Source organism: Scyliorhinus canicula, chromosome 9 (genome assembly GCF_902713615.1).
Source record: "Scyliorhinus canicula chromosome 9, sScyCan1.1, whole genome shotgun sequence".
NCBI classification, from domain to species: Eukaryota; Metazoa; Chordata; class Chondrichthyes; order Carcharhiniformes; family Scyliorhinidae; genus Scyliorhinus; species Scyliorhinus canicula.
In genome coordinates, this window is record NC_052154.1 from 189,239,736 (window position 1) to 189,265,968 (window position 26,233).

The following is a 26,233-nucleotide window of genomic DNA, read 5'->3' on the forward strand; positions in this document are numbered from 1 at the left end:
GAATCATCATAAAAAAGTCAAGATTGAAGGGCCTGGCGCTGGAGTATAGGAGAGGGGTCAGGAACGGTCAACCTGGCTTGCAGGCCCACAAATCATGCTGAAAGCATCAACCTTGTGGGGGATTGTATGTTTTCAGCCAAATCTGGGGAGTATTGGGAATGAGGATTTTGAAGTAACTTAAGGGTGACAACCAAATCCTGGGGGTATTTGGGTTTGAATTGAGAAAGGTTTGGGCAGAAACCTGGCATTTGTGCTGATGGTTTTTAAATAGAGGCTTTCCAATAAATCATAGAATCATAGAATTTACAGTACAGAAGGAGGCCATTCAGCCCATCAGCCCTTGGAGAGAGCACCCTACTGAAGCCCCATGTCTCCACCCTGCTCCTGTTATCCCCGTAACCTAATAACCCCACCTAACTTTTTTGGACACCAAGGGAATTTAGCATGGCCAATCCATCTAACCTGCACAGCTTTGGACTGAAAGAGGAAACCGGAGCACCTGGAGGAAACCCACGCAGACACGGGGAGAACGTGCAGACTCCGCACAGACAGTGACCCAAGCCGGGAATCAAACCTGGGACATTGGAGCTGTGAAGCAACAGTACTAACCACTGTGCTACCATACTGTCCACAATTATGGTGACTTGTGCTTGTGTGGAAGCCAAAGTTAAATTGTGGAAGGATTTAAATTAAAGTAACTAATTAGGTATAGTGTATTATCAAATACACCAGTTTAGTGCTCTTTGTATTCGGGCATTAGGAGTTTTCAATAAACAAGAGGCTTGAGGTTGAGCCAAACCGTGTCTGTGATTTTATCCTTTCTAAAATCCTAAAGTCAAGAACCCTCCATAAGAATATACAGGAGTACGGACGTCTTACACGCATAATAAATCTGGAAAACGAGGGGATTTTCAGAGTAACTTCATTGCGGTGTTAATGTAAGCCTACTTGTGACACTAATAAAGATTATTATTAACAGTTAGGCTGGAAGAGCAAAATATAGGAACAGTCAATAGACCTCTTGAGGTGGCAAATAATTGTAGCCGAGTATCCTTAGCAAATTAAGTGGAAACTAGTCCATTGACTATCCAAATGATGTCACCTAGGAGTAACAAATAAAAATGATCAAAGCTCGGCAGATGGGATTATTGTGCAGGCAAATTTCAATAAATCATTTCAATGTATTCTTTATGATTGGTTTTGAGTGGAACCAGAAGAGCGGCATGCCACAGAAGTAGACTGTAGAGACACATTTGGTGAAGGAAAGAATGTTTGAAGATGCCAAACACATCAGAAAAGTCACTAACAGTGGAAAATGGTGAACACTTATTGTTGTACAGCACGTCTTGTGACTTTGACCACAGCTTCGGATGGCATGAAAACAACATTAGCATTCTCTGAGATAAGTCGCGTTGGGAAGTATTTCAGGCAAATCTGAAATTGTAAAAAATAGCATCTATTGTAAAATCCATGCATCATTAATACTTGTTAAAAGGTTATTCAACTTTAGGGGCAGCGCGGTGGCGCAGTGGGTAGTACTGCTGCCTCACGACGTCAAGGTCCCAGGTTCAATCCCGGCTCTGAAGTTTGCACATTCTCCCCGTGTTTGCGTGGATTTCGCCCCCAAAAATGCAAAGATATGCACGGAAGGTGGATTGGGCATGCTAATTTGCCCCTTAATTGGAAAAGAATGGGGTATTGCAAATTTAACATTTTTTTAAAAAAAAGTTATTCAACTTCTTCTGTAATGAGGAACAAACTAGCTCATGTATACAGTAATGGCAGCAAAATATACCTATTATGAATGGTTTCCAGACATGTAAAATTCAATACACGTACTGCTCACAAAATGAAACAAGATTGATTTTTATGCAAATACATTTTTTCCTGTTGCATGTGGGAGACTTGGCACATTCTCTGAGCACTAATTGCAAACTTATGATGCTGCACTTCCAGAGTTGGTGCCTGTACAATTTTCAATCAGGAGGCCTCACTATTCGATCATCATGCTTTACATTTTGGAAAATTCCAAATAAATCAATAAAAAGAGCGCTCTCTTTTTTTCAAAAGACCTATTTTCCCGGCTTATTTCGACTTTGCTGGCTAATCGCAATAAATCATTGCACATCAAGTTTTTCAAATTTAATTTGGTAAATATCAAGTGTAGTTTGAATGAGTGCGAGATGGGTAGGCAATTTGAAAAACACTATTCCCGAGAACGGAACCAGACTTGGCCACCGCACATCAGAATAAAACACTGGACTTAAAATAGAGCAAACCCAGTTTATGAGCTCGCTAATCTGCTCTACGTGATTTAATTATCACAAGCTTGTTGAATCGTTTCTATTTTCCAGAAGTCTGTCTTGTGGATTTTAATGACAGTTTGCCAATTTAGTGCTACAATATTGTTCATATAGATCAGTAATTTTTTTTGACACCATGGAGACAGGACAATAAAGTACAGTAGATGTGGAAAGTTTAACCATGATGGGGCAGGTCATTTAGCGTCTTCCAGTTTATATTTCTTATTACTTGGAGTTTGTGATATGGGCAGAGACTGGAGCTGGGATGAATGGTCACGTACCTTAGGAGTGATTTTTGCAACTAACAAAAAGATTCTTTCATTTTGTATTGGATTTTAGTTTCTGACGGGTGAAAGGGTGGTGCAATAATTTTTTTTTTGTTTTTTAAATTTAGAGTACCCAATTATTTTTTCCAATTAAGGGGCAATTTAGCGTGGCCAATCCACCTGTCCTGCACATCTTTGGGTTGTGGGGGTGAAATCCACGCAGACACGGGGAGGATGTGCAAACTCCACACGAACAGTGACCCAGGGCCGGGATTCGAACTCGGGTCCTCAGCGCCGTAGGCACCAATGCTAACCACTGTGCCACCGTGCTGCTCTGGGTGGTGCAATAATGGATTTTTAAAAAAATCATTCTCCTCCTCACCAAAATTAACTCTACAAATCATACTAATTGTGCTGTATGTTAATTGCATCTGGCAGTCTCATTGTCAGAAGTGATGTCATTATAGAGAATAGGGACGGGGGAGGCCGTTCGGCCCTTCGAGCCTGCTCTGCCATTCATTATGATCTTGTCTAATCATCCAATTCAATAGCTTCATCCACCTCCCCCCCGCCCCATATCCTTTGATCCTATTTCTAGTTCTCTGTCTAACCACTTCTTGAAAACATACCATGATTTGGCCTCAACTACTTTCTGTGGTAACAAATTTCATAGGTTCACTACTCTCTGGGTGAAGAAATCTCTCCTCAGCTCTGTCCTAAATGGTCTATCCCATATCAAACTGTGACCCCTAGTTCTGGACACCCCAACCCTACAAGGGCAGGTCAGAGACTAGGAAACCCCCGAGACAAACAACTCACCTCCTGCCTCCTCAAAACCTGTCCGCTACCTAGTCAGCACAAGTCAGATGTATGATGAGGATGAGAGCATCATTACTTGAAAAGATAGGCTAGGATTGACCAGCTTTAATAATAATAATAATAATAATCTTTATTGTCACACGTAGGCTTACATTAATACTGCAGGGAAGTTACTGTGAAAATCCCCTCGTCTCCACACTCCGGCGCCTGTTCGGGTACACAGAGGGAGAATTTAGAATGTCCAATTCACCTAACAGCACGCCTTTTCTTGGGGATTTGTGGGAAGAAACCGGAGCACCCGGCGGAAACCCACACAGACACTGGGAGTACGTGCAGACTCCACACAGACAGTGACCGAAGTTGTGAATCGAACCTGGGACCCTGGAGCTGGGAAGCAACAGTGCTAATCACTATGCTACCTTGTTGCCCTTGTCCTGACCTTTTTCCGCTGTAACAGAAATAAAACTTAATTCAAAAGCTTAATTCTTCTTAAGTGTGATTTAATGGCCAGAACTTGCTGGCTTTGGGCCTGGCATGTGTTCTTTGTTTTTCCCGCTAACTTCAGCTAAAAAACAAGCTGCAACCCAATTTGCTGAAAGTGCGAATTGGTGACAGCGTGGCAAGTCTTTTTAAATCCCATTTGTTGAGGAAAGAAAGATTGATATCTAAAGAGGAATGACTCGGGTGGTAAATTAAAGTGGACAAATTAGAATCAAATCAAGTAAAGTGATGGAATGTAAAAGTGATGATGATTGATAAAGCGAAAAGACAGAAGAGAAAGAAAATGCCACTTTTGGGTGGGTGCAAATGCCAACAATTGACTACCTGTAGTAACGAGACCCAATGTTTAAATTGTTCACTTCCTGGACAATAGTAGTTGATTAGTCATTAACAATGTCATTTAAAGGGTACTTGCCCTATGACTAGAGTTTGCACTAAACTTAAATGAAAAGAGGGCAAATCGAAAACGCCTTTAAAAAAAATAGCATAGCTGTGGTCTGTTGGTGAAAAGTAAATGGTGGAGTGGGATAAATCAGCTAGCAAGTTTTAGAGATTCACAACTCATGATGTACCTCCATCTCCTCAGCCTGCTGGCTGATATGCTTTAATGTGCAATGATCTCACCCTTTTTCCAGAAAATTTTGGCCCAATATGACAGCAAAGCTGGATATGCATAAATTTGTGAACCAGCTTTCAAACGGAAGAATTAAATTAAAATACTCGCATTTATTAGAAATAGAAACTTTAATTTGAATAATTAAAAGTACATGCGATTTACAAGTCAACAAAATACCTCTCGGAATTTAGGCCAAATACATTTCTATACAGAAAATAAAAACACCTTAGCTATTGGCAAAATAGAAAGTGTAAAAGCAGACTTGTATCAACATACATGAACATATGTACCTGTTAGGTGACCATATTTTAAGTTTTATATTAGTTTCATCTGTACAGTCAATAACAAGCATTCAAAAGGTTGTGTTCATAAAGATCCCTTGAAATGTACAAAAACCATTGCAAATGACGAATAAAATTTAAAGTGTGCAATACTGCATGCATCAAGTTCTGCTTTATTCTACTTATATAGTTTGCTTGTTCAATTTACTCAAGTGTAAAACATTGCTAACAATTTTACCAATTGTGGTGCTTTTAATTGAAAACCCAATTTGTAGAAATTTTAACAAAACAGAAACAGAAAAGCCAGCCTAACTTGTCAGATGCTGAACCTCCTACGTATTAAGTTTTTAAAAAATACCTTTTGAGGCCAACATGCATCTCCTGAATTTCGGATTTCATTTCCAGAGTTCGTGTTTTGAAGTGTTTCCCCCCCCCCCCCCCCAACCATTCAATGAGACTGTCTGGGCTGCAGAATGTGCAAGCACCCACCTGTAAAACAGACTTGTACAATGGGACAGTGCCCATGAAGAATGAGCGGTGAGGCAGCACCTCCACAGTAGAATTAAGATAAATCACTTCAACTTTGTCACTTCACCACAAAGGCTCAAGATGGAATCAATCCATTGTTTTTTCCAATCGATACAATGACAAAAGTACTTACAAATTTTTAAAAAACTAAAGATTATCTGTTGAGGAAGTTGATGGAATGGTACAGAACAAAGCATAGGCCCAAAACGTCAAGGTACAGATCAGCCACAATCTATTTCAATATTAGAACATGGAGGGAGGGAGTGGTCTACTCCGACATAAAAATGCCCCAAGGAATGTCCACAGAATTAGTTACTTGAGTTCTTTACTGGCTTTTGTTAATGCCATAAATTGCTTCAAAACAACAAAGAGGTGCAGAAAAAAATAAACCATTTCAAAAAAGGGCAAATTAATTAATTTGCACAATTTCTGAACGTCAAAAGAAAATCTTAACCATGCCGAGAACAGCATTCTCTGAATTCCATGCAAACAAAATTAAGAGCAAGTTAACATTATTGTCACAGTGAGGAGACATTCAGGTTTGGTGTCAATGTTTGCAGAAGGTCTCATCTCAATTATTAGGCCGCCAAATATTATTGTCTTGGGGTATGGAGGAAAGAAGGTCTCAGACCATTCAGATTAACACAGTAACTTGAAATCTCCCTCGTTTCCTACCCTGACAACAAGCATTTCACATTCCTACATTCCAGATGTGTATTAACGTTTCATCTCTCTCAAACAGGGCAGAAATAATTCCTTGCATCAAGATATATCAATAAAAATGATGCGGAACTGGGTTACGCAGTGGATTAAACCTTCCCTTTTACTTCTGCAACAAAGTCCAAAGGAGTGGGTGGAAGTGATTGGTGCCCGTCTTCTATAAAGGGTCTTGATGAGGAGATGCCAGCGTTGGACTGGGGTGAGCACAGTAAGAAGTCTTATGACACCAGGTTAAAGTCCAACAGGTTTGTTTCAAACACTAGCTTTCGGAGCACTGCTCCTTCACCTGAGGAAGGAGCAGTGCTTCGAAAGCTAGTTTGAAACAAACCTGTTGGACTTTAACCTGGTGTTGTAAGACTTCTTACTATAAAGGGTCTTGTGCAAGATCTAGTCGAACAATTAGGTTAAAATAGGTCCCTCCAAATTATTGATTGCTGAATAGTAAGGAACTTAGAAAGCACAAATAATATTCCCAGCCATTATCAAAACTAATTTATTCCTTCATCATTCTAATAGTAGTCTATTAATTTAAAAAAATAAATAATTTAGAGTACCCAATTCATTTTTTCCAATTAAGGGGCAATTTAGCGTGGCCAATCCACCTACCCTGCACATCTTTGGGCTGTGGGAGTGAGACAAACGCAAACACGGGGAGAATGTGCAAACACCACACGGACAGTGACTCGGGGCCGGGATCGAACCTGGCACCTCAGTGCGTGAGGCAACAATGCTAACCATTGTGCCACCGTGCTGCCCAACAGTGATCTATTAAGTCAGCACCTGGCAGAGATTGAACCTGTAAGCACTCAACCACCACAGATATCTGCAAATTCAGAACTAAAAAAAGTGTTGCCATTAAAAGATTTGTCTTGAACTGTGATTTTTTTTTTTTTTTTTAAAAGCACTTTGAACAACCATAATCAAATCCAATGAGAATATAATATTTCACAATTGTTATTTTCCATTAGAATTCTATAAAAGACCACAATATATAGTACGAAGCTGTACAATTCAGATGTAAAGTGGAAAAAAGATGCATTTCTATTCAGAACAATTCAGTTACATTTTAGGATAGCTATGTAAAATAGGTGTTAGAAAAACTATAAATGTGTAAACTTTGCTAACATTGTGCTAATGTTAGTTACAAAAAAGACCATCCTGTTCCTTTATTTGAAATGTTAAACCATTAAAACACAGCTAGGAAACACATTCTCATTTTATTCAATAATTACTTCCTTTTTAAATACTCCATATACACTGGGAAATTCTTCTCAAAACTTTGAATTCAGCTAATACATTTAAACACCAGTGGTCATTTTCACATGCAGCGCTAGGAACTGACGGAATTTTTCTTCCCCGCTATTTCCAGACAAGAGCATTCACACACCTTCGATGGTTAGATGTCAAATAACTTTCAGATGTGCCACTGAAATGCCACATGTAAAATATGCAGCCAAGGGTCACATGGGTGACACAAGACTGAGCAAATGGATATATAACCTGGTATCAAGTCAAATGTCATTTGGATCCTTTACAAAATTGGTCAAAGTGACAGGAGAATATTCAATACAAATGAATCTAAAATTGATCATTTCCACAGACTTGAAAGGACATTCCGACTTGAAAAACTCAAAAGATCCAATTCTCCATTTTGAAGAATAATTCGTGCAGGACACCGCAGCATCACTGCAGGATCAACATAGGGACAAAGAGTAAATACGCACACAAAAAGCCAAAGGTTGTAAATATATCAGTCATATATCAGGCGGCCGTAACAGAGGAGTTCGTTCTCCATATGTTGTGTTTCTCCTCCTCCTCCAGTTATCGTATGGACAGGGTGGAAAAGGTAATCTGTTTCTTTCCAAAATAAACTGCAATGATACACCACTAACAAACAGCATGGCCCATATTGACGTCAGGATGAGATCTGGAGAAGAAATAATTAAAACTTAAACATCAACATAGTTTAACAACCACCGGTGGAGTTCATAATACGGACAAAAATGCATAAGCAAAAGTGTGCTTGCTTAAGCAATTAGCCAAATATAAAAATACATCATCCTATTATCGTTCATGTAACTACTGCACCAAACTCTTCTCAGCAAAGTTACATTGCAACGATCAACAGCATGCTCAGAATTTAAAATACCAGAAAATACTGACACCACTTATTCATTTATGGAAGTAAGCAGACTTCAGCCAATTGAACATGATCTAAATAACTAATCCTAGTTAAAAAAGAGGCAATTAATTTGCATTCATATTTTACCCAAACAGAAGCATACTCATTTGTTCTTCAACCCCAAGACAATGGTTTCACGCAATACCTACCTGTACGTTGGAAAGGAGCATCACTTTCCACCTTTGCAAAATCTGGGTGTATTGCTCGTTTGATGACATTTAGAATTATGTATGTCAGGCTGGTGTAGACATATACGCCAATAGCAATAATTACAGAATAAGAGCCCACCAGTGCACACGTGATGATGTTCAACTATTTAAAAAAAAACATAACACTATTAAAAGCAATATATGTAATACTTATTCTGTAAAATATACAGTCTTGGTACCATTAATGTTTCTGAAATCAATGATCATGCACGTGCTGACTACATATGAAGGAGTAACAGAAGCACCTTCTAGGTTTCAGACAAGGCAGGAAAAATCCTACTATTTATTGGTTGATGATTGTGCACATTAGGCAAATTGTGACTCCAATCAACAGTTTGTACAACAACACCAATCAAGAAGGAAAATGTAAAAGCACTGAATTTTAGAACATCTTGGACATCCTCAAGACACATGGCAGGCAATGTTGAAACACAATCACGGTTTTGCAGGCAGATGCAACAGCCAGTTTGAATGCAGAGGTCTCGAAGATTGCCATGTGATAATATGACCAGTTAATAGGCCCAGTGTTTGCTGGACTGGGGCACCTCAACAGTTAGGACGATTTCCCTCAACCTCCAGCTCACGGGGCATCTGTAAGATTAGTGAATAACCCGATCCACTACCACCACCACCACCCTCAAGAGGCAATTTCCTTAACAAATTAGAGTTAAGGATTGAGAAAGTGACGGGAACAGACGAGGGTCAAACCAGGTAGCAAAAGAAATATAAAAAGGGGCGAATGAGAAAGAACTAGGGAAATAATAAGAGCTAGGAATGTTTTTAAATCCTCTAACAATTTAGTACCCATACAAATGAGGCTCCACAGTCTTAAATTGCCCAGTTTCTGGGCAGAAAGGCCGATTGTCATTGCAGGAACACAAATATCTCGTCAAAATATACTTTCACGATTAATGATCCTAATGTTTTGCAGCGCGTTTATAGAATTTACAGTAGAGAAGGAGGCCATTCAGCGCATAGAGTCTGCACTGACTCTTGGAAAGAGCACCCTACTTAACCCACACCTCCACCCTATCCCCACAACCCATTAACCCAGCTAAATTGAGATAAAATTTTTAATTGAGATGAATGCACAAATACAGCAATTACAGCATGCTGGTTCAGGTGACTGCCCTTGCAGTACTGTGGACTGTTGGACATCAACCCAAAGAGGCACCGGGCTCACTTTAATGCATTGGAAGTGCTTTTGCATTTTAGTGAACATTACAAAAAGAAAGAGGCAGACTTTATACTTAATATTTATAGAAAATGACAGAAGTTGGATCCATGTCTGATTGAGCGAGGAGAAAAATTGGAAAAGGGCACCTTATGGTGACCCCTCCCCCGGCCCAGGAAGTGTTTATTCCACTGCTGGCGCAGAAAACGTACTCCTATACTAAACATCACAATTTGAAAAGTCGGTACTTACTGCCCTTGGACGAAGAATCAGAATCGTGGGGACGACCAGCATCACACAGCAAAAAATAATCCAGAAGTTGACGTCATTACGAAATATCGTACAATTTGCTGTTTGGAAAAAATAGAAAAAGGTCACTAACCTTTTTTTAAAATATTTTTATTGAACATTTTCTGATAGGCACAAAACAATAAAACAGGAAAACAAATCAAATACCCACCCTCCCCCCAGAACTCTACCCGCCCCCCCAACAGCTGATGGTGACGAGCTTTTTAAAGTATAAAATAAACAGCTGACACTTTTTGTCGAGCCCCTCAATTGCATCATTAATGGCGTACTTCATTTTCTCAAAACTCTCTAAGATCTCCCAGCCATACGGAGGCATTGGGTGGAGATGCTGATCTCCACTCCAACAGAACCTGCCTAGGAGCGCTCAGTGAGGTGAAGGATAAAACAGCAAGTGACAGCACTTCTTCCAACAGCAACGATGGCAAATGGCAAAGACGTGAAGACCTTCCTTGCAAAGTCCCAAACCTGCCGTTAGCTGAAATGTTCTGACTGCAAGAGCCCAAACCTCTCCGACAGAATCTCTAACTTCGCGAAGCACTCCTCCAGAAACAAATCCCTCATTCCTTCCAGCCTCTAAACCAGGCATCTAATCTTGCAAGCTCAAACATATGGGGCAAAATTCTCCCCTACCCAGCGGGTCGGGGGGTCCCTGCATAGTGGAGTGGCGCCAACCACTCCGGCGTCGGGCCTCCCCAAAGGTGTGGAAATCTCCGCATCTTTAGGGGCCAAGACCTCACATTAAGGGGCTAGGCCCGTGCCGGAGCGGTTGGCACCACACTGACTGGTGCCAAAACCGGCAACAACGGCCTTTGACGCCCGCCGCCCGGGCTGGCCGAAAGGCCTTTGCCGGTTCGCGCATGCGCCGGTGCGTCAGCTGCCACTGATGTCACCACCGGCGCATGCGCGCTGGGGGATTCTCTTCTGCCTCCGCCATGGTGGAGGCCGTGGTGGAAGAAAAAGAGTGCCCCCGCGGCACTGGCCCGCCGATCGGTGGGCCCCGATCGCGGGCCTGGCCACCGTGGGGGCACCCCCCGGGGTCCGATCGCCCCGCGCCCCCCACCAGGACCCCGGGGGCCCGCTCGCACCGCGCCCCCCCACCAGGACCCCGGGGGCCCGCTCGCGCCGCTGATCCTACCAGCACAGAGGTGGTTCAAACCACGGCGGCGGGAGAGGCCTCTCAGCGGCGGGACTCCGGCCCATCCGGGCTGGAGAATAACGTTAGCACAGAAACCCGTAGCCTCCCGCCGGCCCCCGCCATTCTCCGAGGTGGGCGGCTGGATTGGCGGCACGCTGACTTTTTGCGGGTGGGAGACTTCTGGACATGGCGGGGGCGGGATTTTCGGTGGACCCGGGCGATTATCCGACCCTGCTGTGGGTCGGAGAATTTCACCCATGATTAGCACAAATTGGTACCAATTTCGACACAAGTGGGCTGCAAATTCAACGCCAATGTGGAAGAAATCCTTGCCAAACCCCCGCACCTCTTAACCTAACCTACAGATCCCTAGACAGTAAGGGGCAATTTAGCATGGCCAATCCACCTAACCTGCACATCTTTGGACTGTGGGAGGAAACCGGAGCTCCCAGAGGAAACCCATGCAGACACGGGGAGAAAGTGTAAACTCCACAGAGACAGTCATCCCAAGGCTGGAATTGAACCCGGGTCCCGATGGGCTGGGTGGCCTCCTTCTGTACTGTCGGGATGCTATAATTGCATTTAGTAGCATTTACCCCATTGAAACAGAAAAGCCTCTGTTCTCATGCATATCATTAGTGACATACGATCACCACTTTCTTGTTAATATTTTCAGAATATAATTTTATTAATTGGTGCATTTTATCTATCTCAACTCAGCCCATAAGCAGATTGGTGTCATCTACGATACGGTATTTCCCATGCTTTTCTCATCCCCTGATTAATATTATGTCCCACCTTAATATTATTATTTGGTGGCCTATAAACAGCTCCAACTAATGTCCACTGCCCTTTGCTGCTTTAACTCTATCCAAACAGATTCCATGCATTGTTCTTCAGAACGCAGATCCTCACTCATGACTGCATTGACCCCGTCCCTTATTATCGGCCTGACTCCACCTCCTTTCCTTCCTAAACGCCAAATATCCTGAATATTCAGCTCACAATTGTCGTGAAATAAATGAAGAGATACACAATTATTTCTACATAACCAACGGGTTTAACGATTTTCTCCTTTGACTTACCAAGGGGAGTAAAGAAAACGATTGCTGCCACCAGAAACCCCAGCACCATTCCCACGAATGCTACACAGGGGACAGGAATACCAAATATACACCGAATCAGCGTCACGATCACCCCACCTAGCAGTCCTGCTGCTACTGTAATGGTTAACCGATCTGGGGGGGGGGGGGAAGAAATAGCATGTGTGAAACTGATCAAATGATTTCACGGAGCTGGCAGAACAGGAAGGTCTTTAATGAGGTCCACAATTAGTCTTTCGGATAATCATCTTGTAAATTTAGAACATCAACAGACATTTAACGGTGCACTTGTTTCGCACAATCTTCTCATTTTAGAGCAATATTACATTGAACTTGTTACTCTGGTTCTGAGAAGATTCTCAATGCTCAATGAAGTTTGCAGAAGAGCTTTCGACTTAATTGCAGCAGCATGTACCATCTACAAGATGCACTGCAGCAACTTATCGCAGACAAGGGGAGTAGATGCACAGCAACACCACCACCTGCCAATTCAACTCAAGCCACGCATCATCTTGACTTGGAACAATATTGCTTCCCACTTCGTTTCTGGTGGGTCAGAATCCTAGATTTCCATTCCCTCGGCACTGGGTTTACACCTGCACCAGGTGAACCACTGCAGTTTAAGGAGGGTGCTCACTTCATGTCAATTCGGGCAACAAATGCTGACCTTGCCATGGACCCTGACATTCCATGAGAATAAAAAGAAAACCAATTTGAAGTTAAGTCCAGTAAACTGAGCCGGTAAATACAGGTCACAACTAGCTCGCTACTGCACATATTTCAACGATGTAGCTCAGTTGGCTGGACAGCTGGTTCATGATGCAGAGTGAGGCCAACAAAGCGGGTTCCACTTCCATATTGGCTGGGGTTATTCATGAAGGCCCCACCTTCTCAACTTTGCCCCTCTCCTGAGGTGTGGTGATCCTCATTACACTTTACAAAGCTGCAGCATTCTCTTGAGCAATCTGATAAAATTTGTTGCAATACCATGAGATGTAGGAGCTGAAGTAGGCCATTTGACCCACTGAGTCTGTTCCGCCATTCAATGAGATCACGACTGGTCCTCGACTCCACTTTCCCATCTCGTCCCCATAACCCTTGATTCTCTTCCTGAAATTCCTCCTCCTCTCCGTCTTAAGTGGGTGACCCCTTACTCAGATCGTGGCCTCTGATCCAAGACTATCCCACAAGGGGAAACAACCTCTCAGCATCTACCCTGTCAAGCCCCCTGAGACTCCAATGTGTCTCAATAAGGTTGCCTCTCATTCTTCTCAACTCCAATGAATATAGGCCTAAACTGCTCAACCTCTCCTCATGATAAAATCTCTCCATACCGGGATCAACCTGGTGAACCGACTTTGGACTGCTTCCAATGGCAGTACATCTTCCTTAGAAAAAGGTACCAAAACTGTTCACAGCATTCCAAGTGTGGTCTAACTCGTGCCTTGAATACCTTCGGCAAGACTTCCCTATTTTTATACTCCATTTCTTTTAAAATAAAGACAATATTCCATTTGCCTTCCCTATTACCGAGTGGGCATACATGCTAGCTTTTTGTAGGACAAGGACACCCATATCTCTCTGTTGTGCACTTTTCTGCAACCTTTCTCCACTGACATAATATTTAGCTTCTTTATTCTTCCACTCCAAGTGCATTACTTCACATTTCCCTTTATTATATTCCATCTGCCAAGTTTCTGCCCACTCACTTAACCTGCCTATATCTCTGTAGAGTCTACCATCCTTACCACTTGCCTTTACACCTATTTTTGTCTCCTCTGCAAACCTGGCAATCGTGCATTCACTTCCCTCATCCAAGTCATCAATAATACTGCAAATAATTGCCGCCTCAGCACTGATGCATGGCATTCCACTCAGTACAGGTCCTCAAAACACCCCCCTATCCCAACTCTTCGATCAATTAGCAAATCCTTTGTCATGGGCTCTCATCTATCAAGTTGCCTTTGCTGCAGTATCTTATTGAACGCTTTTTGGAAAATCCCAGTATATTGCATCCACCGGTTCCCCGTTATCTACCCTGCTCATTACCACCCCAAAGAATTCTAATAAATGTGTCAGGCACGATTTCCCCTTTATGAAGCCATGCTGACTCTGTTTGATTATATTATGCATCTCTAAATGCTTTGCTATTAGATCCTTTATAATGGACTCTTAACATTTTCCCAATGACAGAAGATAATCTTGCCCGACAGTTCGGCCTACAGTTACTAGTTTTTGTTTGTCTCCCTCCTTTTTTGAGTAAAGATGTTACAATAACAATTTTGCAATCCTCTGGGACTTTTCCAGAATTTAAGGATTCTTGGAAGATTCATACCAATGAATCCACCATCTCTGTAGCCACTTCCTCTAATATCCTGGGATGCAACCCACCAGGCCCAGGGGACCCATCAGCCTTTAAAACTATTAGTTTCCCCTAGTACTGTTTCTCTAGTGATAGTTATAACCTTCCCTCCCCTTGCCCCTTGATTATTTAGCACATTTCCAAGGGCGCAATTTAAATTTTAATTGACCTAACCAGTGTGATTATAAGAGCTCATCCTATAGATAGCAAAAAATAAAAAAAGCATTGAAAAGGCAGAAGTGCAGACAAGGATTTAGTTGAAGAAACAGGAAACTAAAGAATATTCTGCATGTCAAATTTCCTAATCCACACTTACCAATGAAGTTGAGTGCAGAGAATCGTGTTACCAACACAAAGCTCATAAATCCAAAGATCAAGAATCCAAAGAACAGAAATTCTATAAAAACAGTTGGAAAAAAAAACAGGTTAGTCTGCTTTACAAATCTAGGGAGCGATCTAACGGAAAAGTGTCGTTTGTGGCAGGTTTTGCTGGGAATTTCCCGTCAGCTCTTTCAGCGAGTTCCCCACTGCGACCTAACCACTATTAGTCACTTTTTGGGGCCTTGGGGCGTTTCTCCCCAGCTTAGCTGTCCAGACCGACTCCTCACAGATCGGGCCACCATTTTGAAAGGGTGCACCGATCTCGAAGGGGACTTGTGATCCCCCACACCCTCACCCATGGGCAATGTCACCCCCGACACACATGGGCATTACGCCAAACCCTGCCCTCCCCCAATTGATGACACCCCGCCAAGGTGGCAATGGGAGGTGCTCACATTTCAGGAGAGGGCCAGGGGCCACCGTACCCTGACCACCCAGGGGCCTCTGAATGTCTGGGATATTGCTGGGTGCCGTTCCAGCTGGTCCAATGTGTGGATCAGTACTGAACGGTGCCAGGCTGTGGAGTCCCCGGGGAGATCGTTAGGTGCTGGGTGAGCACACCTCACTGCATTCAAAACCGATTTAGGCGCGCGAGACTTGGTCACACCCATTAAGGACGGGATCCAGATCCTGGTCTGGATAGATCTCGCAAGATGTACTAGCTGCCGGGAAGCCTGTGGGAGGCTTCTCCCAGCGTCTACCGGCTGCTTCGCGCTCCAGTTGGGACGTAACGCGGCCGGTAGATCACGTCCCCAATCTGGTAGAGCATGTATTCTCCATTGATGGTAACCATAATATCACAAAACCTGTAATCTGAGATTCTGCAAAGTGCACAGTCAAATCCAGTGTGCAATACCATCAAAACCAGGTTGTGGAGCCGAAACATTTATTGAATTGCAAGTGCAGGAGAAACAATATCAAATAAATGCTCAGAGGAGACAGCAACTCTATCATCCGGTCGGCAAACATTCTGTATCGGGGACTGTGCGCGCGACATGAAGCACTGATTTTTTTCCACCCTTCTTGTTAAAAGCTAATGGATTAATCACTCCACGATCTCAGTATTTGTAGTTTTGTTTTTAAAATCTGAACTCAGAATTCAACAGAAAGGTGATACATACAGAAAAACCTTTCTTAGCCATCTGAGTAAGGGGGAGCGAGCAGGCAAGTGAACGAGAGCGCGAGAGACTGCTTGCTCAGAGAATATTTAGTATCCACCCTCTTTAATATTTAAATCCCAAGGGAAACGCTCCCTGAAGCCAATTCCACTGCTTAAAATCTAAAAGGAGTTTTTATCATGAGGGGAGGGAGGGAGGAACATGATTCGAAGAAGGAATATCATTTTACACATTACAAAATTAAATCCAATTGGAAGGACTATCTTAAGACATTTTTAAACACATTACCTGCTTCAAAGATTCTATGGCCAATCAAACAGAGAATTAAGCCATAGACTCCAATTACTGTGCACAAAACCTTTATGTAGATAAAATTTCTATCTGCAAAACAGAAAATAAATCATGTGTTTTGGATGGAACCTGTTTATCACTAAAAATCTTTGACTAATGGGGGGGGGGGGGGGGGATTCTGTTCAACATCAAAACGAAAAATGAAATTAATACCAATAGGTTTTCTTCACCACTGAAGTGGCAATTTGGCATCTTGGTCAATACTGCCAATATCAATAATGTGCTTCCATTGACAAATCATACTTTATAACATTCTCCTCCTTACTCTTTGCATAGACAGCTTTAATAATTCTTTGTGGGCGAGAACTGGGCAATATGTTATATTATTACAAGCGAAACAGTAGCTTGCCGAACATAGTGGTGTACGATTATCACAAGGCAGTTTGGTACAGTGAGGGATAAGTTATTAAATCAGCCTCAACAACATAGAAAATCGACATGATTAATTCTCTTATCAAAACAAGGTAAGAGAACTGGACAGAACATAACGAAGAGAAAGGAATGACAAAAAGATTAGCAAACATGGAAGAACTGGCGAATGAGAAAACTATAGTTACAAAAATAAAGAACAATAGCTAGAGTTTCTATGGATGTTTAAATAAGAAAAGCTGATCCTTTCGAAAGTGAGACTGAGGAATGAATAATAGAAAATAAGGAAATTGCCAATGACCAGAACTGGTATTTTAGAACACAAATAACATCCCAGAAACAGCTGTAAAATCAGGAAATAGAAAGGCGGGAAGAACTCAGGAAAATGACAGCGACCAGATAAGAGATATGGAGCAAACGGTTGGGAATTATGGGCTGACAAATCCCCGAGTTTGAACGGACTTCATCCTCAAGTCTCAAAGGAAACAGCTCGCAAAATAGTTGATGTGTTAGTTTTAATTTTCCAAGTTCCCTAGATTCGGGGTGGGTTCCACTAGATTGGAAAATAGCGAAAGTAACTCCTTTATTCAAAGAGGCAGACAGAAATCAGGAAACTACAGGCAGGTAGCTTAACATGAAAATGAAATGAAATTGCTTTATTGTCACGAGTAGGCTTCAATGAAGTTACTGTGAAAAGCCCCTAGTCGCCACATTCCGAACCCTGCTGTCGGCCTGCTTGGTCTGCTTTAAAAGCCAGTGATTTAGCCCGGTGAGCTAAACCAGCCCCTCCATCATTGGGGAAATGTTAAGAAACTATTATTAAAGATGTTCTCACAGGGCACTTACAACGCAATCGGGCAGAGTCAACATGATTTTGCGAAAGGGAAATCGTAACTAACTAGTTAATTTATTGGAGTTCTTTAAAGGATAACATAGATCATAGAATTTACAAGGAGGCCAGTTGGCCCATCGAGTCTGCACCGGCCCTTGAAAGATCACCTACCCAAGCCCACACCTCCACCCTATCCCCGTAACCCAGCAACCCCATCTAAACTATAAGGAAACCAGTGGGTAAGTGCTGTGAATAGAAAGGAACCAGTGAATTTACTCTACTTCGATTTCCAGAAGGCACTGGAAAATATCCAACAAAGGTTACTGCGGAATCAAAAGCTTATGTTATGGGGATTATTGGCATGGACAGATGATTGGCTATTTCACAGGTAGCCATTATTGGGTCTTTTTCTGGTTGGCTGGATGTAACAAGTGATCTGCTGCAGGGATCAGTGCCTTTTTCATTTTATATAAATGACTTGGGTGAAGGGACAGAAATTCTGGTTGCTAAATTTGCTGAAGACAAAGATATGGGCTGGATTCTCCGTTTTTGGGACTATGTCCCACGCCGTCGTGAAAACTGGTCTTTTACGTCAGGAACTCTGGCATCAAAAGGCCACAGATACACAGCCCTGCAGGGGGCTAGCAGGCAGGTGTCGTGGAGCAATGGCCTGAGGCAGTGGATACTCGGCGTGCACACTGCTTTACGGGGGATGGGGGCGGAGAATTGCGCAACCGGCGCCGGCCCCGATTTTTTGTGGGAAAACAGATTCTCCGCCCTGTCGCCGAATGTGATTTCGGCATCGGGGTGCAGAGAATCCAGCCCATGATGTGGCGATGCCGGCGTTGGTCTAGGATGGGCACAATAAGAAATATTACAACACCAGGTTAAAGTCCAACAGGTTTGTTTGGAATCACTAGCTTTCGGAGTGTAGCTCCTTAATCAATGAGTCACCTGATGAAGGAGCTGCGTTCCGAAAGCTAGTGATTCCAAATAAACCTGCGGGACTTTAACCTGGTGTTGTAAGACTGCTTACTGGACACCAAGATAGGTAGGATAGAAGTGTTGAAGAGGACACAAAGAGGCTACAAAGTAACATTGATAGGTTGTGAGTGGGCAAAGATCTGGCAATTGACGGATACTGTGGGTCAATGTACAACTGTCCATTTTAGCAAGAATAAAGAAGCCCATTCTCCAAATGGTGAGAGATTGCAGAGCTCCGAGATTCAGAGATATCTAAGTGTCTTTGTGCATGAATCACAAACGGCTAGTATGTTGGTGCAGCAAGCAATAATTAGGAAAGCTAATAGAAAGTCACAGTTTATTGTGAGGAGACTGGAATACAAGAGGAGGGAGGTTATGTTTCAGTTGTACAGGGCATTGGTAAGACCATATTTGGCGTACAGTGTACAATATTGGCCTCCTTATTTAACGACAGACGTAAATGCCTTGGAAGCCATTCAGAGAGGGTTTACTGGACTAATACCTGAAATGGGAGAACTGTCTTATGAGGAAAGGTCGAACAGGTTAGGCTTGTATCCACTAGAGTTTAGAAGCACAAGAGGTGAATTGAAGGAGATCTATAAAGATCCGGAGGGGGTCTCGACAGTGGATGTGGAGAGGCAGTTTCCTCTTGTGGGATCGAGAACGAATGTGATTTCACTTGTTTAAAAATAAAGGGTATGCTCTTTCAAGACAGGGATTGAGATTTTTTTTTTGCCAGAGGGTCGTGAAGCTTTGGAACTGCACCTTAAAAAGACATTTTAAGGCACTCTTCCTGAAAAGACAGTGGAAACAGAGCTAGATAAATTCTAGATTTCCTATTTATTGACTACAGCTCTGCCTTCAACACCATAATCCCAGTCAAACTCATATCAAAGCTCCAAAACCTAGGACTTGGCTCCTCACTCTGCAACTGGATCCTCGACTTTCTGACCCGTAGACCACACTCAGTAAGAATAAACAACAACACCCCCTCCACGATAGTCCTCAATACTGGGGCCCCACAAGGCTGCATACTTAGCCCCCTACTAAACTCCCTGTACACACACAATTGCGTGGCAAAATTTGGTTCCAGCTCAATCTATAAGTTTGCTGACGACACGGTCATAGTGGGTCAGATCTTGAACAAGGATGAGTCATAATACATGAGGGAGATAGAGAACCTAGTGGAGTGGTGCAGCGACAACAATCTATCCTGCAATGTCAGCAAAACTAAAGAGCGGGTCACTGACTTCAGGAAACAAAGTGCTGTACACACCCCTATCAGCATCAACGGGGTCGAAGTGGAGATGGTTAGCAGTTTCAAATTCCTAGGGATACACATATCCAAAAATCTGTCCTGGTCCACCTACGTCAACTCTACCACCAAGAAAGCACAACAGCACCTATGCTTCCTCAGGAAACTAAGGAAGTGTGGCATGTCCACATTAACACTTACCAACTTTTACAGATGCACCATAGAAAACATTCTATCTGGCTGCATCACAGCCTGGTATAGCAATTGCTCGGCCCATGACCACAAGAAACGTTAGCGAGTTGTGAACACCGCCCAGTCCATCACATGAACCCACCTCCTATCCATTGACTCCATCTACACCTCCCGTTGCCTGGGGAAAGCAGGCAGCATAATCAGACCCCTCCCACCTGGCTTACTCACTCTTCCAACTTCTTCCTTTGGGCAGGAGATACAAAAGTCTGAGAACACGCCCGAACAGAGGCAAAAAACAGCTTCTTCCCTGCTGTTACAAGTCTCCCAAATGACCTGATTAATACTGCACTACTGTATGCTTCACCCGATATCGGTGTCTATGTAATTACATTGTGTACCTTTGTTACCCGATTATGCATTTTATTTTCATGCACTGAATGATCTGTTGAGCTGCTCGCAGAAAAATACATTTTACTGTACCTTGGTACGCGTGACAATAATCCAATCCAATCCAATGGGGTGAAAGCTTTTCGGGGGGGGGGGGGGGGGGGGGGTGGAAGGAAAGGAACATGGATTGGAGGTTACAATCGGATCAGGCATGATCTTATTGAATGGGTGACCAGGCCCGAAGGGTTGAGTGCCTATTCCTGCTCCTAATTCGTACATTTGCACGTCTGACAGGTACAAAGGAATGCTAAAAAAACCTCTCTTCATACTGAAAGGTGAGATATTGTGAAACACGATGTCTTGGAAAATCAGAGGTCTCATTAACAGGGTGCCTAAAAATAAAGAGGAGGCTGGTATTTACTTGGCAAGCCAGTAGATCAAGAGACGTGGAGAAAAGTGCAGGCAGCTGAATAGATAGATTGGCTGTGACTAACAAAATAGCACAGCAATATTACAGGGAAAATTAACTTTGCCATGCTCCCAATTTACACTTCCAATTTAAATTGGCAGGCTTAACTATTGTGCAGGCATCGCATACACCTACAGAAATATAATTCTGTCCCATAGATTCTAAGGATAGATTGCCAAATGGTACAATTTATTTAGCTTTAGATTTTTCCAAATGCTATAACCACATGGGAGACGAAATGCTGAGATTATGCATGTTAATTCCACAGATTCGTGTCCACTGCTGTTAAAACCTCCCTCCAGTGACCCAATGTTCCAGTTTGTCGCGGTGCCAAGTTTCAACTTCAGCATTTCTGGAAACTGTTGAAAAAAGGATGAGCTTGTACGTGTTTGTGAAAGAAATGGAATCTCATTAACCATGGTCAAATTAAAAAAGGCAAAACATGTCATTCAAATTTATAGTAAAGAAAAAAAATCATTTGATAGAATTCATTTTGTTGCACTCACATGGATATTACAGACTTTTGCTAAATCAAACACAACACAATCTTTATATCACGGGTGTCAAATTAAAGAAAATAAATAAAAATTAGACTCTACCCTGTCTCTTTTGAAGGCTTCAGTTGAACCGGTCACCAAACTGTTTAAATCCAAAAAAAAGTCAAAAGAATATAATTGATCAGGAAATGTTATGTTAGTGTCTGTAACATCGGTCAGGACGTAAGATTCGGGGTGGCACAGTGATTAGCACTGCTGCCTCACGGCGCTGAGGACCTGGGTTCGATCCCGGCCCTGGGTCACAGTCTGTGTGGAGTTCGCACATTCTCCCCCTGTCTGCATGGGTCTCACCCCACAACCCAAAAGAATGTGCAGGGTAGGTGGATTGGCCACGCTACATTGCACCTTAATTAGGGAATAAAGAAATTGGGTACTGTAAATTTTTTTTTTTTTAAAGAATGTAAGATTTGAAACTGGTCAATTCCCAACTGTTTTCAAGATTGTACTAAGGTTATGGGTGATGTAATATCTCCTGACACCGTTGTAGTTGACATTTGCAAAAAAATTATACAACTGTCAAATCCTGCCAAAGTAAAAATAACTCTCATCCCTCTGGGGTCTCGATCTCATACATCTGCTTCTCTGACTGGGGGATCAGACAACATATCCCCCGTCAGTTACTGATTCAAACTTTCCCACCAATTCAGCTTTTCATTTGTTGTTCTTGCACGATTCATAAACTATATTTGATAAAATGGTGACAATGGTAACATATGTGAAGTTACATTTTAACTTTTGTGGTTCCGTTACCTGAGTGCTTACACAGGTATCCTTCAGAAGACAAACTGCAGGCGTATGTGGATACAGGAGCATAAGACGCAGAGGTTTTCAAATGAGGGTCCCTGACAATAACATTGTATATCACACCAGTGCCAATATAAGAGTTTCCATAGGTTATTGACTGCTGGAACGAATTTCTTGTGGTGATCTGTTGTAGTAAGAACAAGTACGTTAAGTCCGCAAATATACTAACAAGCTAAGTTAATATACAAGAGACTTTTCCTTATCGGGGGCAGAATCCTCCGACACCCCACAGGGTCGGAGAATCGCCCGGGGCCTTCGTAAATCCTGCCCTCACCATGGCCGGAATTCTCCGCCACCCGGGAATCGGCGGGGACGGGAGGTCGGCGGGCCCCCCGCGCCAATCGGTGGCCCCCTCGCGGCGATTCTCCGTCCCGCGATAGGCCCAAGTGCCGCCGCTGTCAGGCCTCTCCCGCCGACGTGGTTTAAACCAACTCTGTGCTGGCGGGAGCAGGCAGCACGGGTGAGCCCCGGGGTCCTGGGGGGGGGGGAGACGCGGGGTGATCGGACCCCGGGGGTGCCCCCAGTGGCCTGGCCTGCGTTCGGGACCCACCGATCGGCGGGTGGGCCAGTGCTGTGGGGGCACTCTTTTTCTTCCGCTGCCGCCACGGCCTCCACCATGGCGGAGGCAGAAGAGACCCCCCCCCATGGCAGAGGCAGAAGAGACCCCCCCACCGCGCATGCGCCGGTGGTGGCATCAGCGGCCGCTGACGCTCCGGCGCATGCGTGGAATCACGCCAACCGGCCAGCCATTCACGCCGGGGAGGTTGGATTGCACCTTTGGGGAGGCCCAATGCCAGAGTGGTTGGTGCCACTCCACTACGCCGGGACCCCCCGCCCGGCCGGGTAGAGGAGAATACCGCCCCGGCCTCAAAAAACTGCATTTAAGATAGGTGGATTGTGTCAACTGCATTTAGTGCTAATTATAATAATCATCATCTTTATTGTCACAAGTAGGCTTACATTAACACTGCAATGACATTACTGGAAAAATTCCCTAGTTTCCACATTCCGGCGCCCATTCGGGTACACGGAGGGAGAATTCAGAATGTCCAAATGACCTAACAGCACGTCTTTCGGGACTTGTGGGGGGAAACTGGAGCACCCGGAGGAAACCCACGCAGACACGGGGAGAAGGTGCAGACTCCGCATAGACAGTGACCCAAGCCGGGATCGAACCGGGGACCCTGGAGCAACCACTGTGCTATCTTGCTGCTTTATAAGAAACAACACCCGAAGTTTACTTGCATGACAACAGCAGAAAGAAGCACAAGTAATAAACAGAGCTAAGCAATTATACTACCAACAGATCAGATCCTGCCACATCCACTGGTGAATGGTGGTGCATAATTAACCCAACTCACTGGCGGAGGAGCTCCACAAATATCCCCATCCTCAATGATGAAGGAGCCCAGCGCATCTGTATGAAAGATAATGGCTGAATCATTTGCAACAAACCTTCATCTAAAGGTGCAAGTGGATGATCCACCTCCTCCATCTCAGGAGGCAAAGGTGCCACTCTGCAGCTATTTCGATTCACTCCACATAACACCACGAAATGGCTGAAGGCACTGGATTCTGCAAAGTTAATGTGCCCCAACAACAGTACTTGAAGACTTGTGCTCCAGACGTTGCCCGACCCCTAGCCAAACTGTTCCAATACAGTTACAACACTGATATCTAGCCAGCAATGTGGAAAATTATCCAGGTGCATCCTATACACAAAAGCAGGAGAAATCCAAACCGGCCAATTACTGCATCGTTTGTCCACACTCAATTATCAACATTGGGAAGGGTGCATAGAGAGTGCTATCAAGTGGTACTGAGCAATAAACTGCGGACTGACGCTCAATTTGGGTTCTGCCTGGGTTCAGCTCCTGACCTCATTACAGCCTTGGTTCAAACATGCACAAATGAGCTGAATGCCAGAGGTGAGTTGAGGGTGACTGCCCTTGACATCAAGGCAGCTTTAGACTGAGTATGGCACACCCTAGCCAAACTAGAATCAATGGGAATCAGGAGGAAAAATCTCTGCTGGTCTGAGTCATACCTGGCACAAAGGAAGATGGTTGTGGTGGTTAAAGGTCAGTCAGCTCCAGGGTATCTCTGCAGGAGTTCCTCAGGATATCGTCCTGGACCAAACCACCTTCAACTGTTTCATTAATGACCTTCCTCCATCAGATGGTGAGAAACGGACATGTTCGCTGATGACTGCGCAATGTTCAGCACCTTTCGTAGTGATTCATATTGGAGCAGTCCATACCCACATGCTGTTTGGACAACATTCAGGCTTGGGTTGACAAGTGGCATGTTGCATTGGTGCCAGCCAATGACCATCTCCAACAAAAGAGAATCTAGCCATCGCCTCGTGACATTCAATGGGATTACCATCACTGAATCCTCCAGTATCACCATTGTTGTGGTTTCCGTTGACCCTAAAGTGAACTGGACTAGTCAGACGAATACCATGGCTACAAGAGCAGGTCAGGCTGGGAAGCCTCACCACCTGATGCCCCAAGACCTGTCCACCATCTACAAGGCACAAGTCAGGAGGGTGATGGAATACTCTCCACTTGCCTGGAGCAGTGCAGCTCCAACAACACTTAAGATACAGACCGTTCAGAGCCAAATAGCAGAATTGATGAGCACCCTTCCACTGCCTTAAGCATTTATCCCCTTTACCAGTGGTGCATAGTAGCAGCAGTTTGCCATCTACAAGCTGCAGACCAACAACTCACCAAGGCTCTTTCGACTGCACCTTGCAAACCTACAAACTGTACCACCTAGAAGGACAGGAGCAGCAGATACAGGAGAACGTCGCCACCTACCATTTCCTCTCCAAGCCACACACCATCTCGATTTGGAACTATATTCTTGTTCCTTCATTGTCACCAGCTCAAAGTCCTGGAACTCCCTCCCCATCAGCACTGCGCATGTATCTACACCATGTGTACTGTAGCGGTTCAAGAATGCAGCTCACCACCACCTTCTCAAGGGCAATTAGGGATGGACCGTAAATGCTGGGCTAGCTAGCGAAGCTCACATCTCTTGAATGAATAAAAAGAGTTCCTTATTCCTAGAACCATGCTTTATTGCACTTTCTCTCTGAGATAACTTCAGCATCGTTCTGCGATACTACAGCCGAGGACCCAAGTCCGTGTTTTTGACAGGTTTATCAGAAATTCCTTGCTTTTATCCTCCATCTCCCTATTAATCACGGGCAGGATCCTTCAATCTTTATTAACTCTTTCTCAATCTGCCCTGATCCCTTCAATGATTTATGGCTCTGGTCCTGCATTACTTGGCAAAGTGTACCCTTCGGATGCCTCTCCTTGTTCTTCAGGACAAAATGAATCACTTCAGCACATAGATTTTTTCTGCCACTCTTTCCCCCAGCAAATACCTTGAATTTATAGAGCACCTTTTATATCCTCGGAATGCTCCCAAGTACAAAGAACAAAGAACAAAGAAAATTACAGCACTGGAACAGGCCCTTCGGCCCTCCCAGCCTGCGCCGATCCAGATCCTTTATCTAAACCTGTCTCCTATTTTCCAAAAGAACAAAGAAAAAGTACAAAGTACTTTTCAGTCAAATACTTACTTTTTGAAATGTTGCCTTTCACACAGCAAGGATCCACAAACAAGAGAGGGCACAGTTCAAGTTACGATAGTAAAAAAAACATACGAAAGCAAAAATAAATTTGGATACCTTGAGCTCAAAAGTGACAACTCTCTGGTGTCACAGGTGGATTTCAGCCGAGTTAAAAGTTGCAAACCAGAGGTTTATTTTACCGTACATAAATGACATTAAATTACCTTTATTCCATTCCTTTCGATCTCTTGTACAGATGACATTTTACTCATTCCTTTTGATAGACTTTCCATGGTGAGGTCATTCTCGGGTAGAAAATACTGGTAAATATCATAGGTCAGTCTCCATCGGGTGTGAACATCTGTCTTAACATCACAAGCAGGAGGTGCCAATTGTCTATCAGATGCAAGCAAAAATATATATATATATATATATAT

At 43.6% G+C, this 26,233-nt stretch overlaps 1 protein-coding gene across 1 annotated transcript in view; it reads right to left on the reverse strand.

The window, feature by feature from the left end:
- Positions 1 to 4,614: 4,614 nt before the first annotated feature.
- LOC119971965 (transmembrane 7 superfamily member 3-like) overlaps positions 4,615 to 26,233 on the reverse strand; it is an 86,807-nt gene continuing 65,188 nt past the window's right edge. The window contains exons 5-12 of the mRNA XM_038808338.1: positions 26,021 to 26,192; positions 22,154 to 22,331; positions 16,296 to 16,388; positions 14,825 to 14,905; positions 12,129 to 12,281; positions 9,852 to 9,949; positions 8,366 to 8,528; positions 4,615 to 7,961 (exon numbers count right to left, since the gene is read on the reverse strand). Coding sequence (XP_038664266.1) covers positions 7,789 to 7,961; positions 8,366 to 8,528; positions 9,852 to 9,949; positions 12,129 to 12,281; positions 14,825 to 14,905; positions 16,296 to 16,388; positions 22,154 to 22,331; positions 26,021 to 26,192 — 1,111 coding nt within the window. The 3' untranslated portion in view covers positions 4,615 to 7,788. The remainder of the gene's footprint in view (positions 7,962 to 8,365; positions 8,529 to 9,851; positions 9,950 to 12,128; positions 12,282 to 14,824; positions 14,906 to 16,295; positions 16,389 to 22,153; positions 22,332 to 26,020; positions 26,193 to 26,233) is intronic.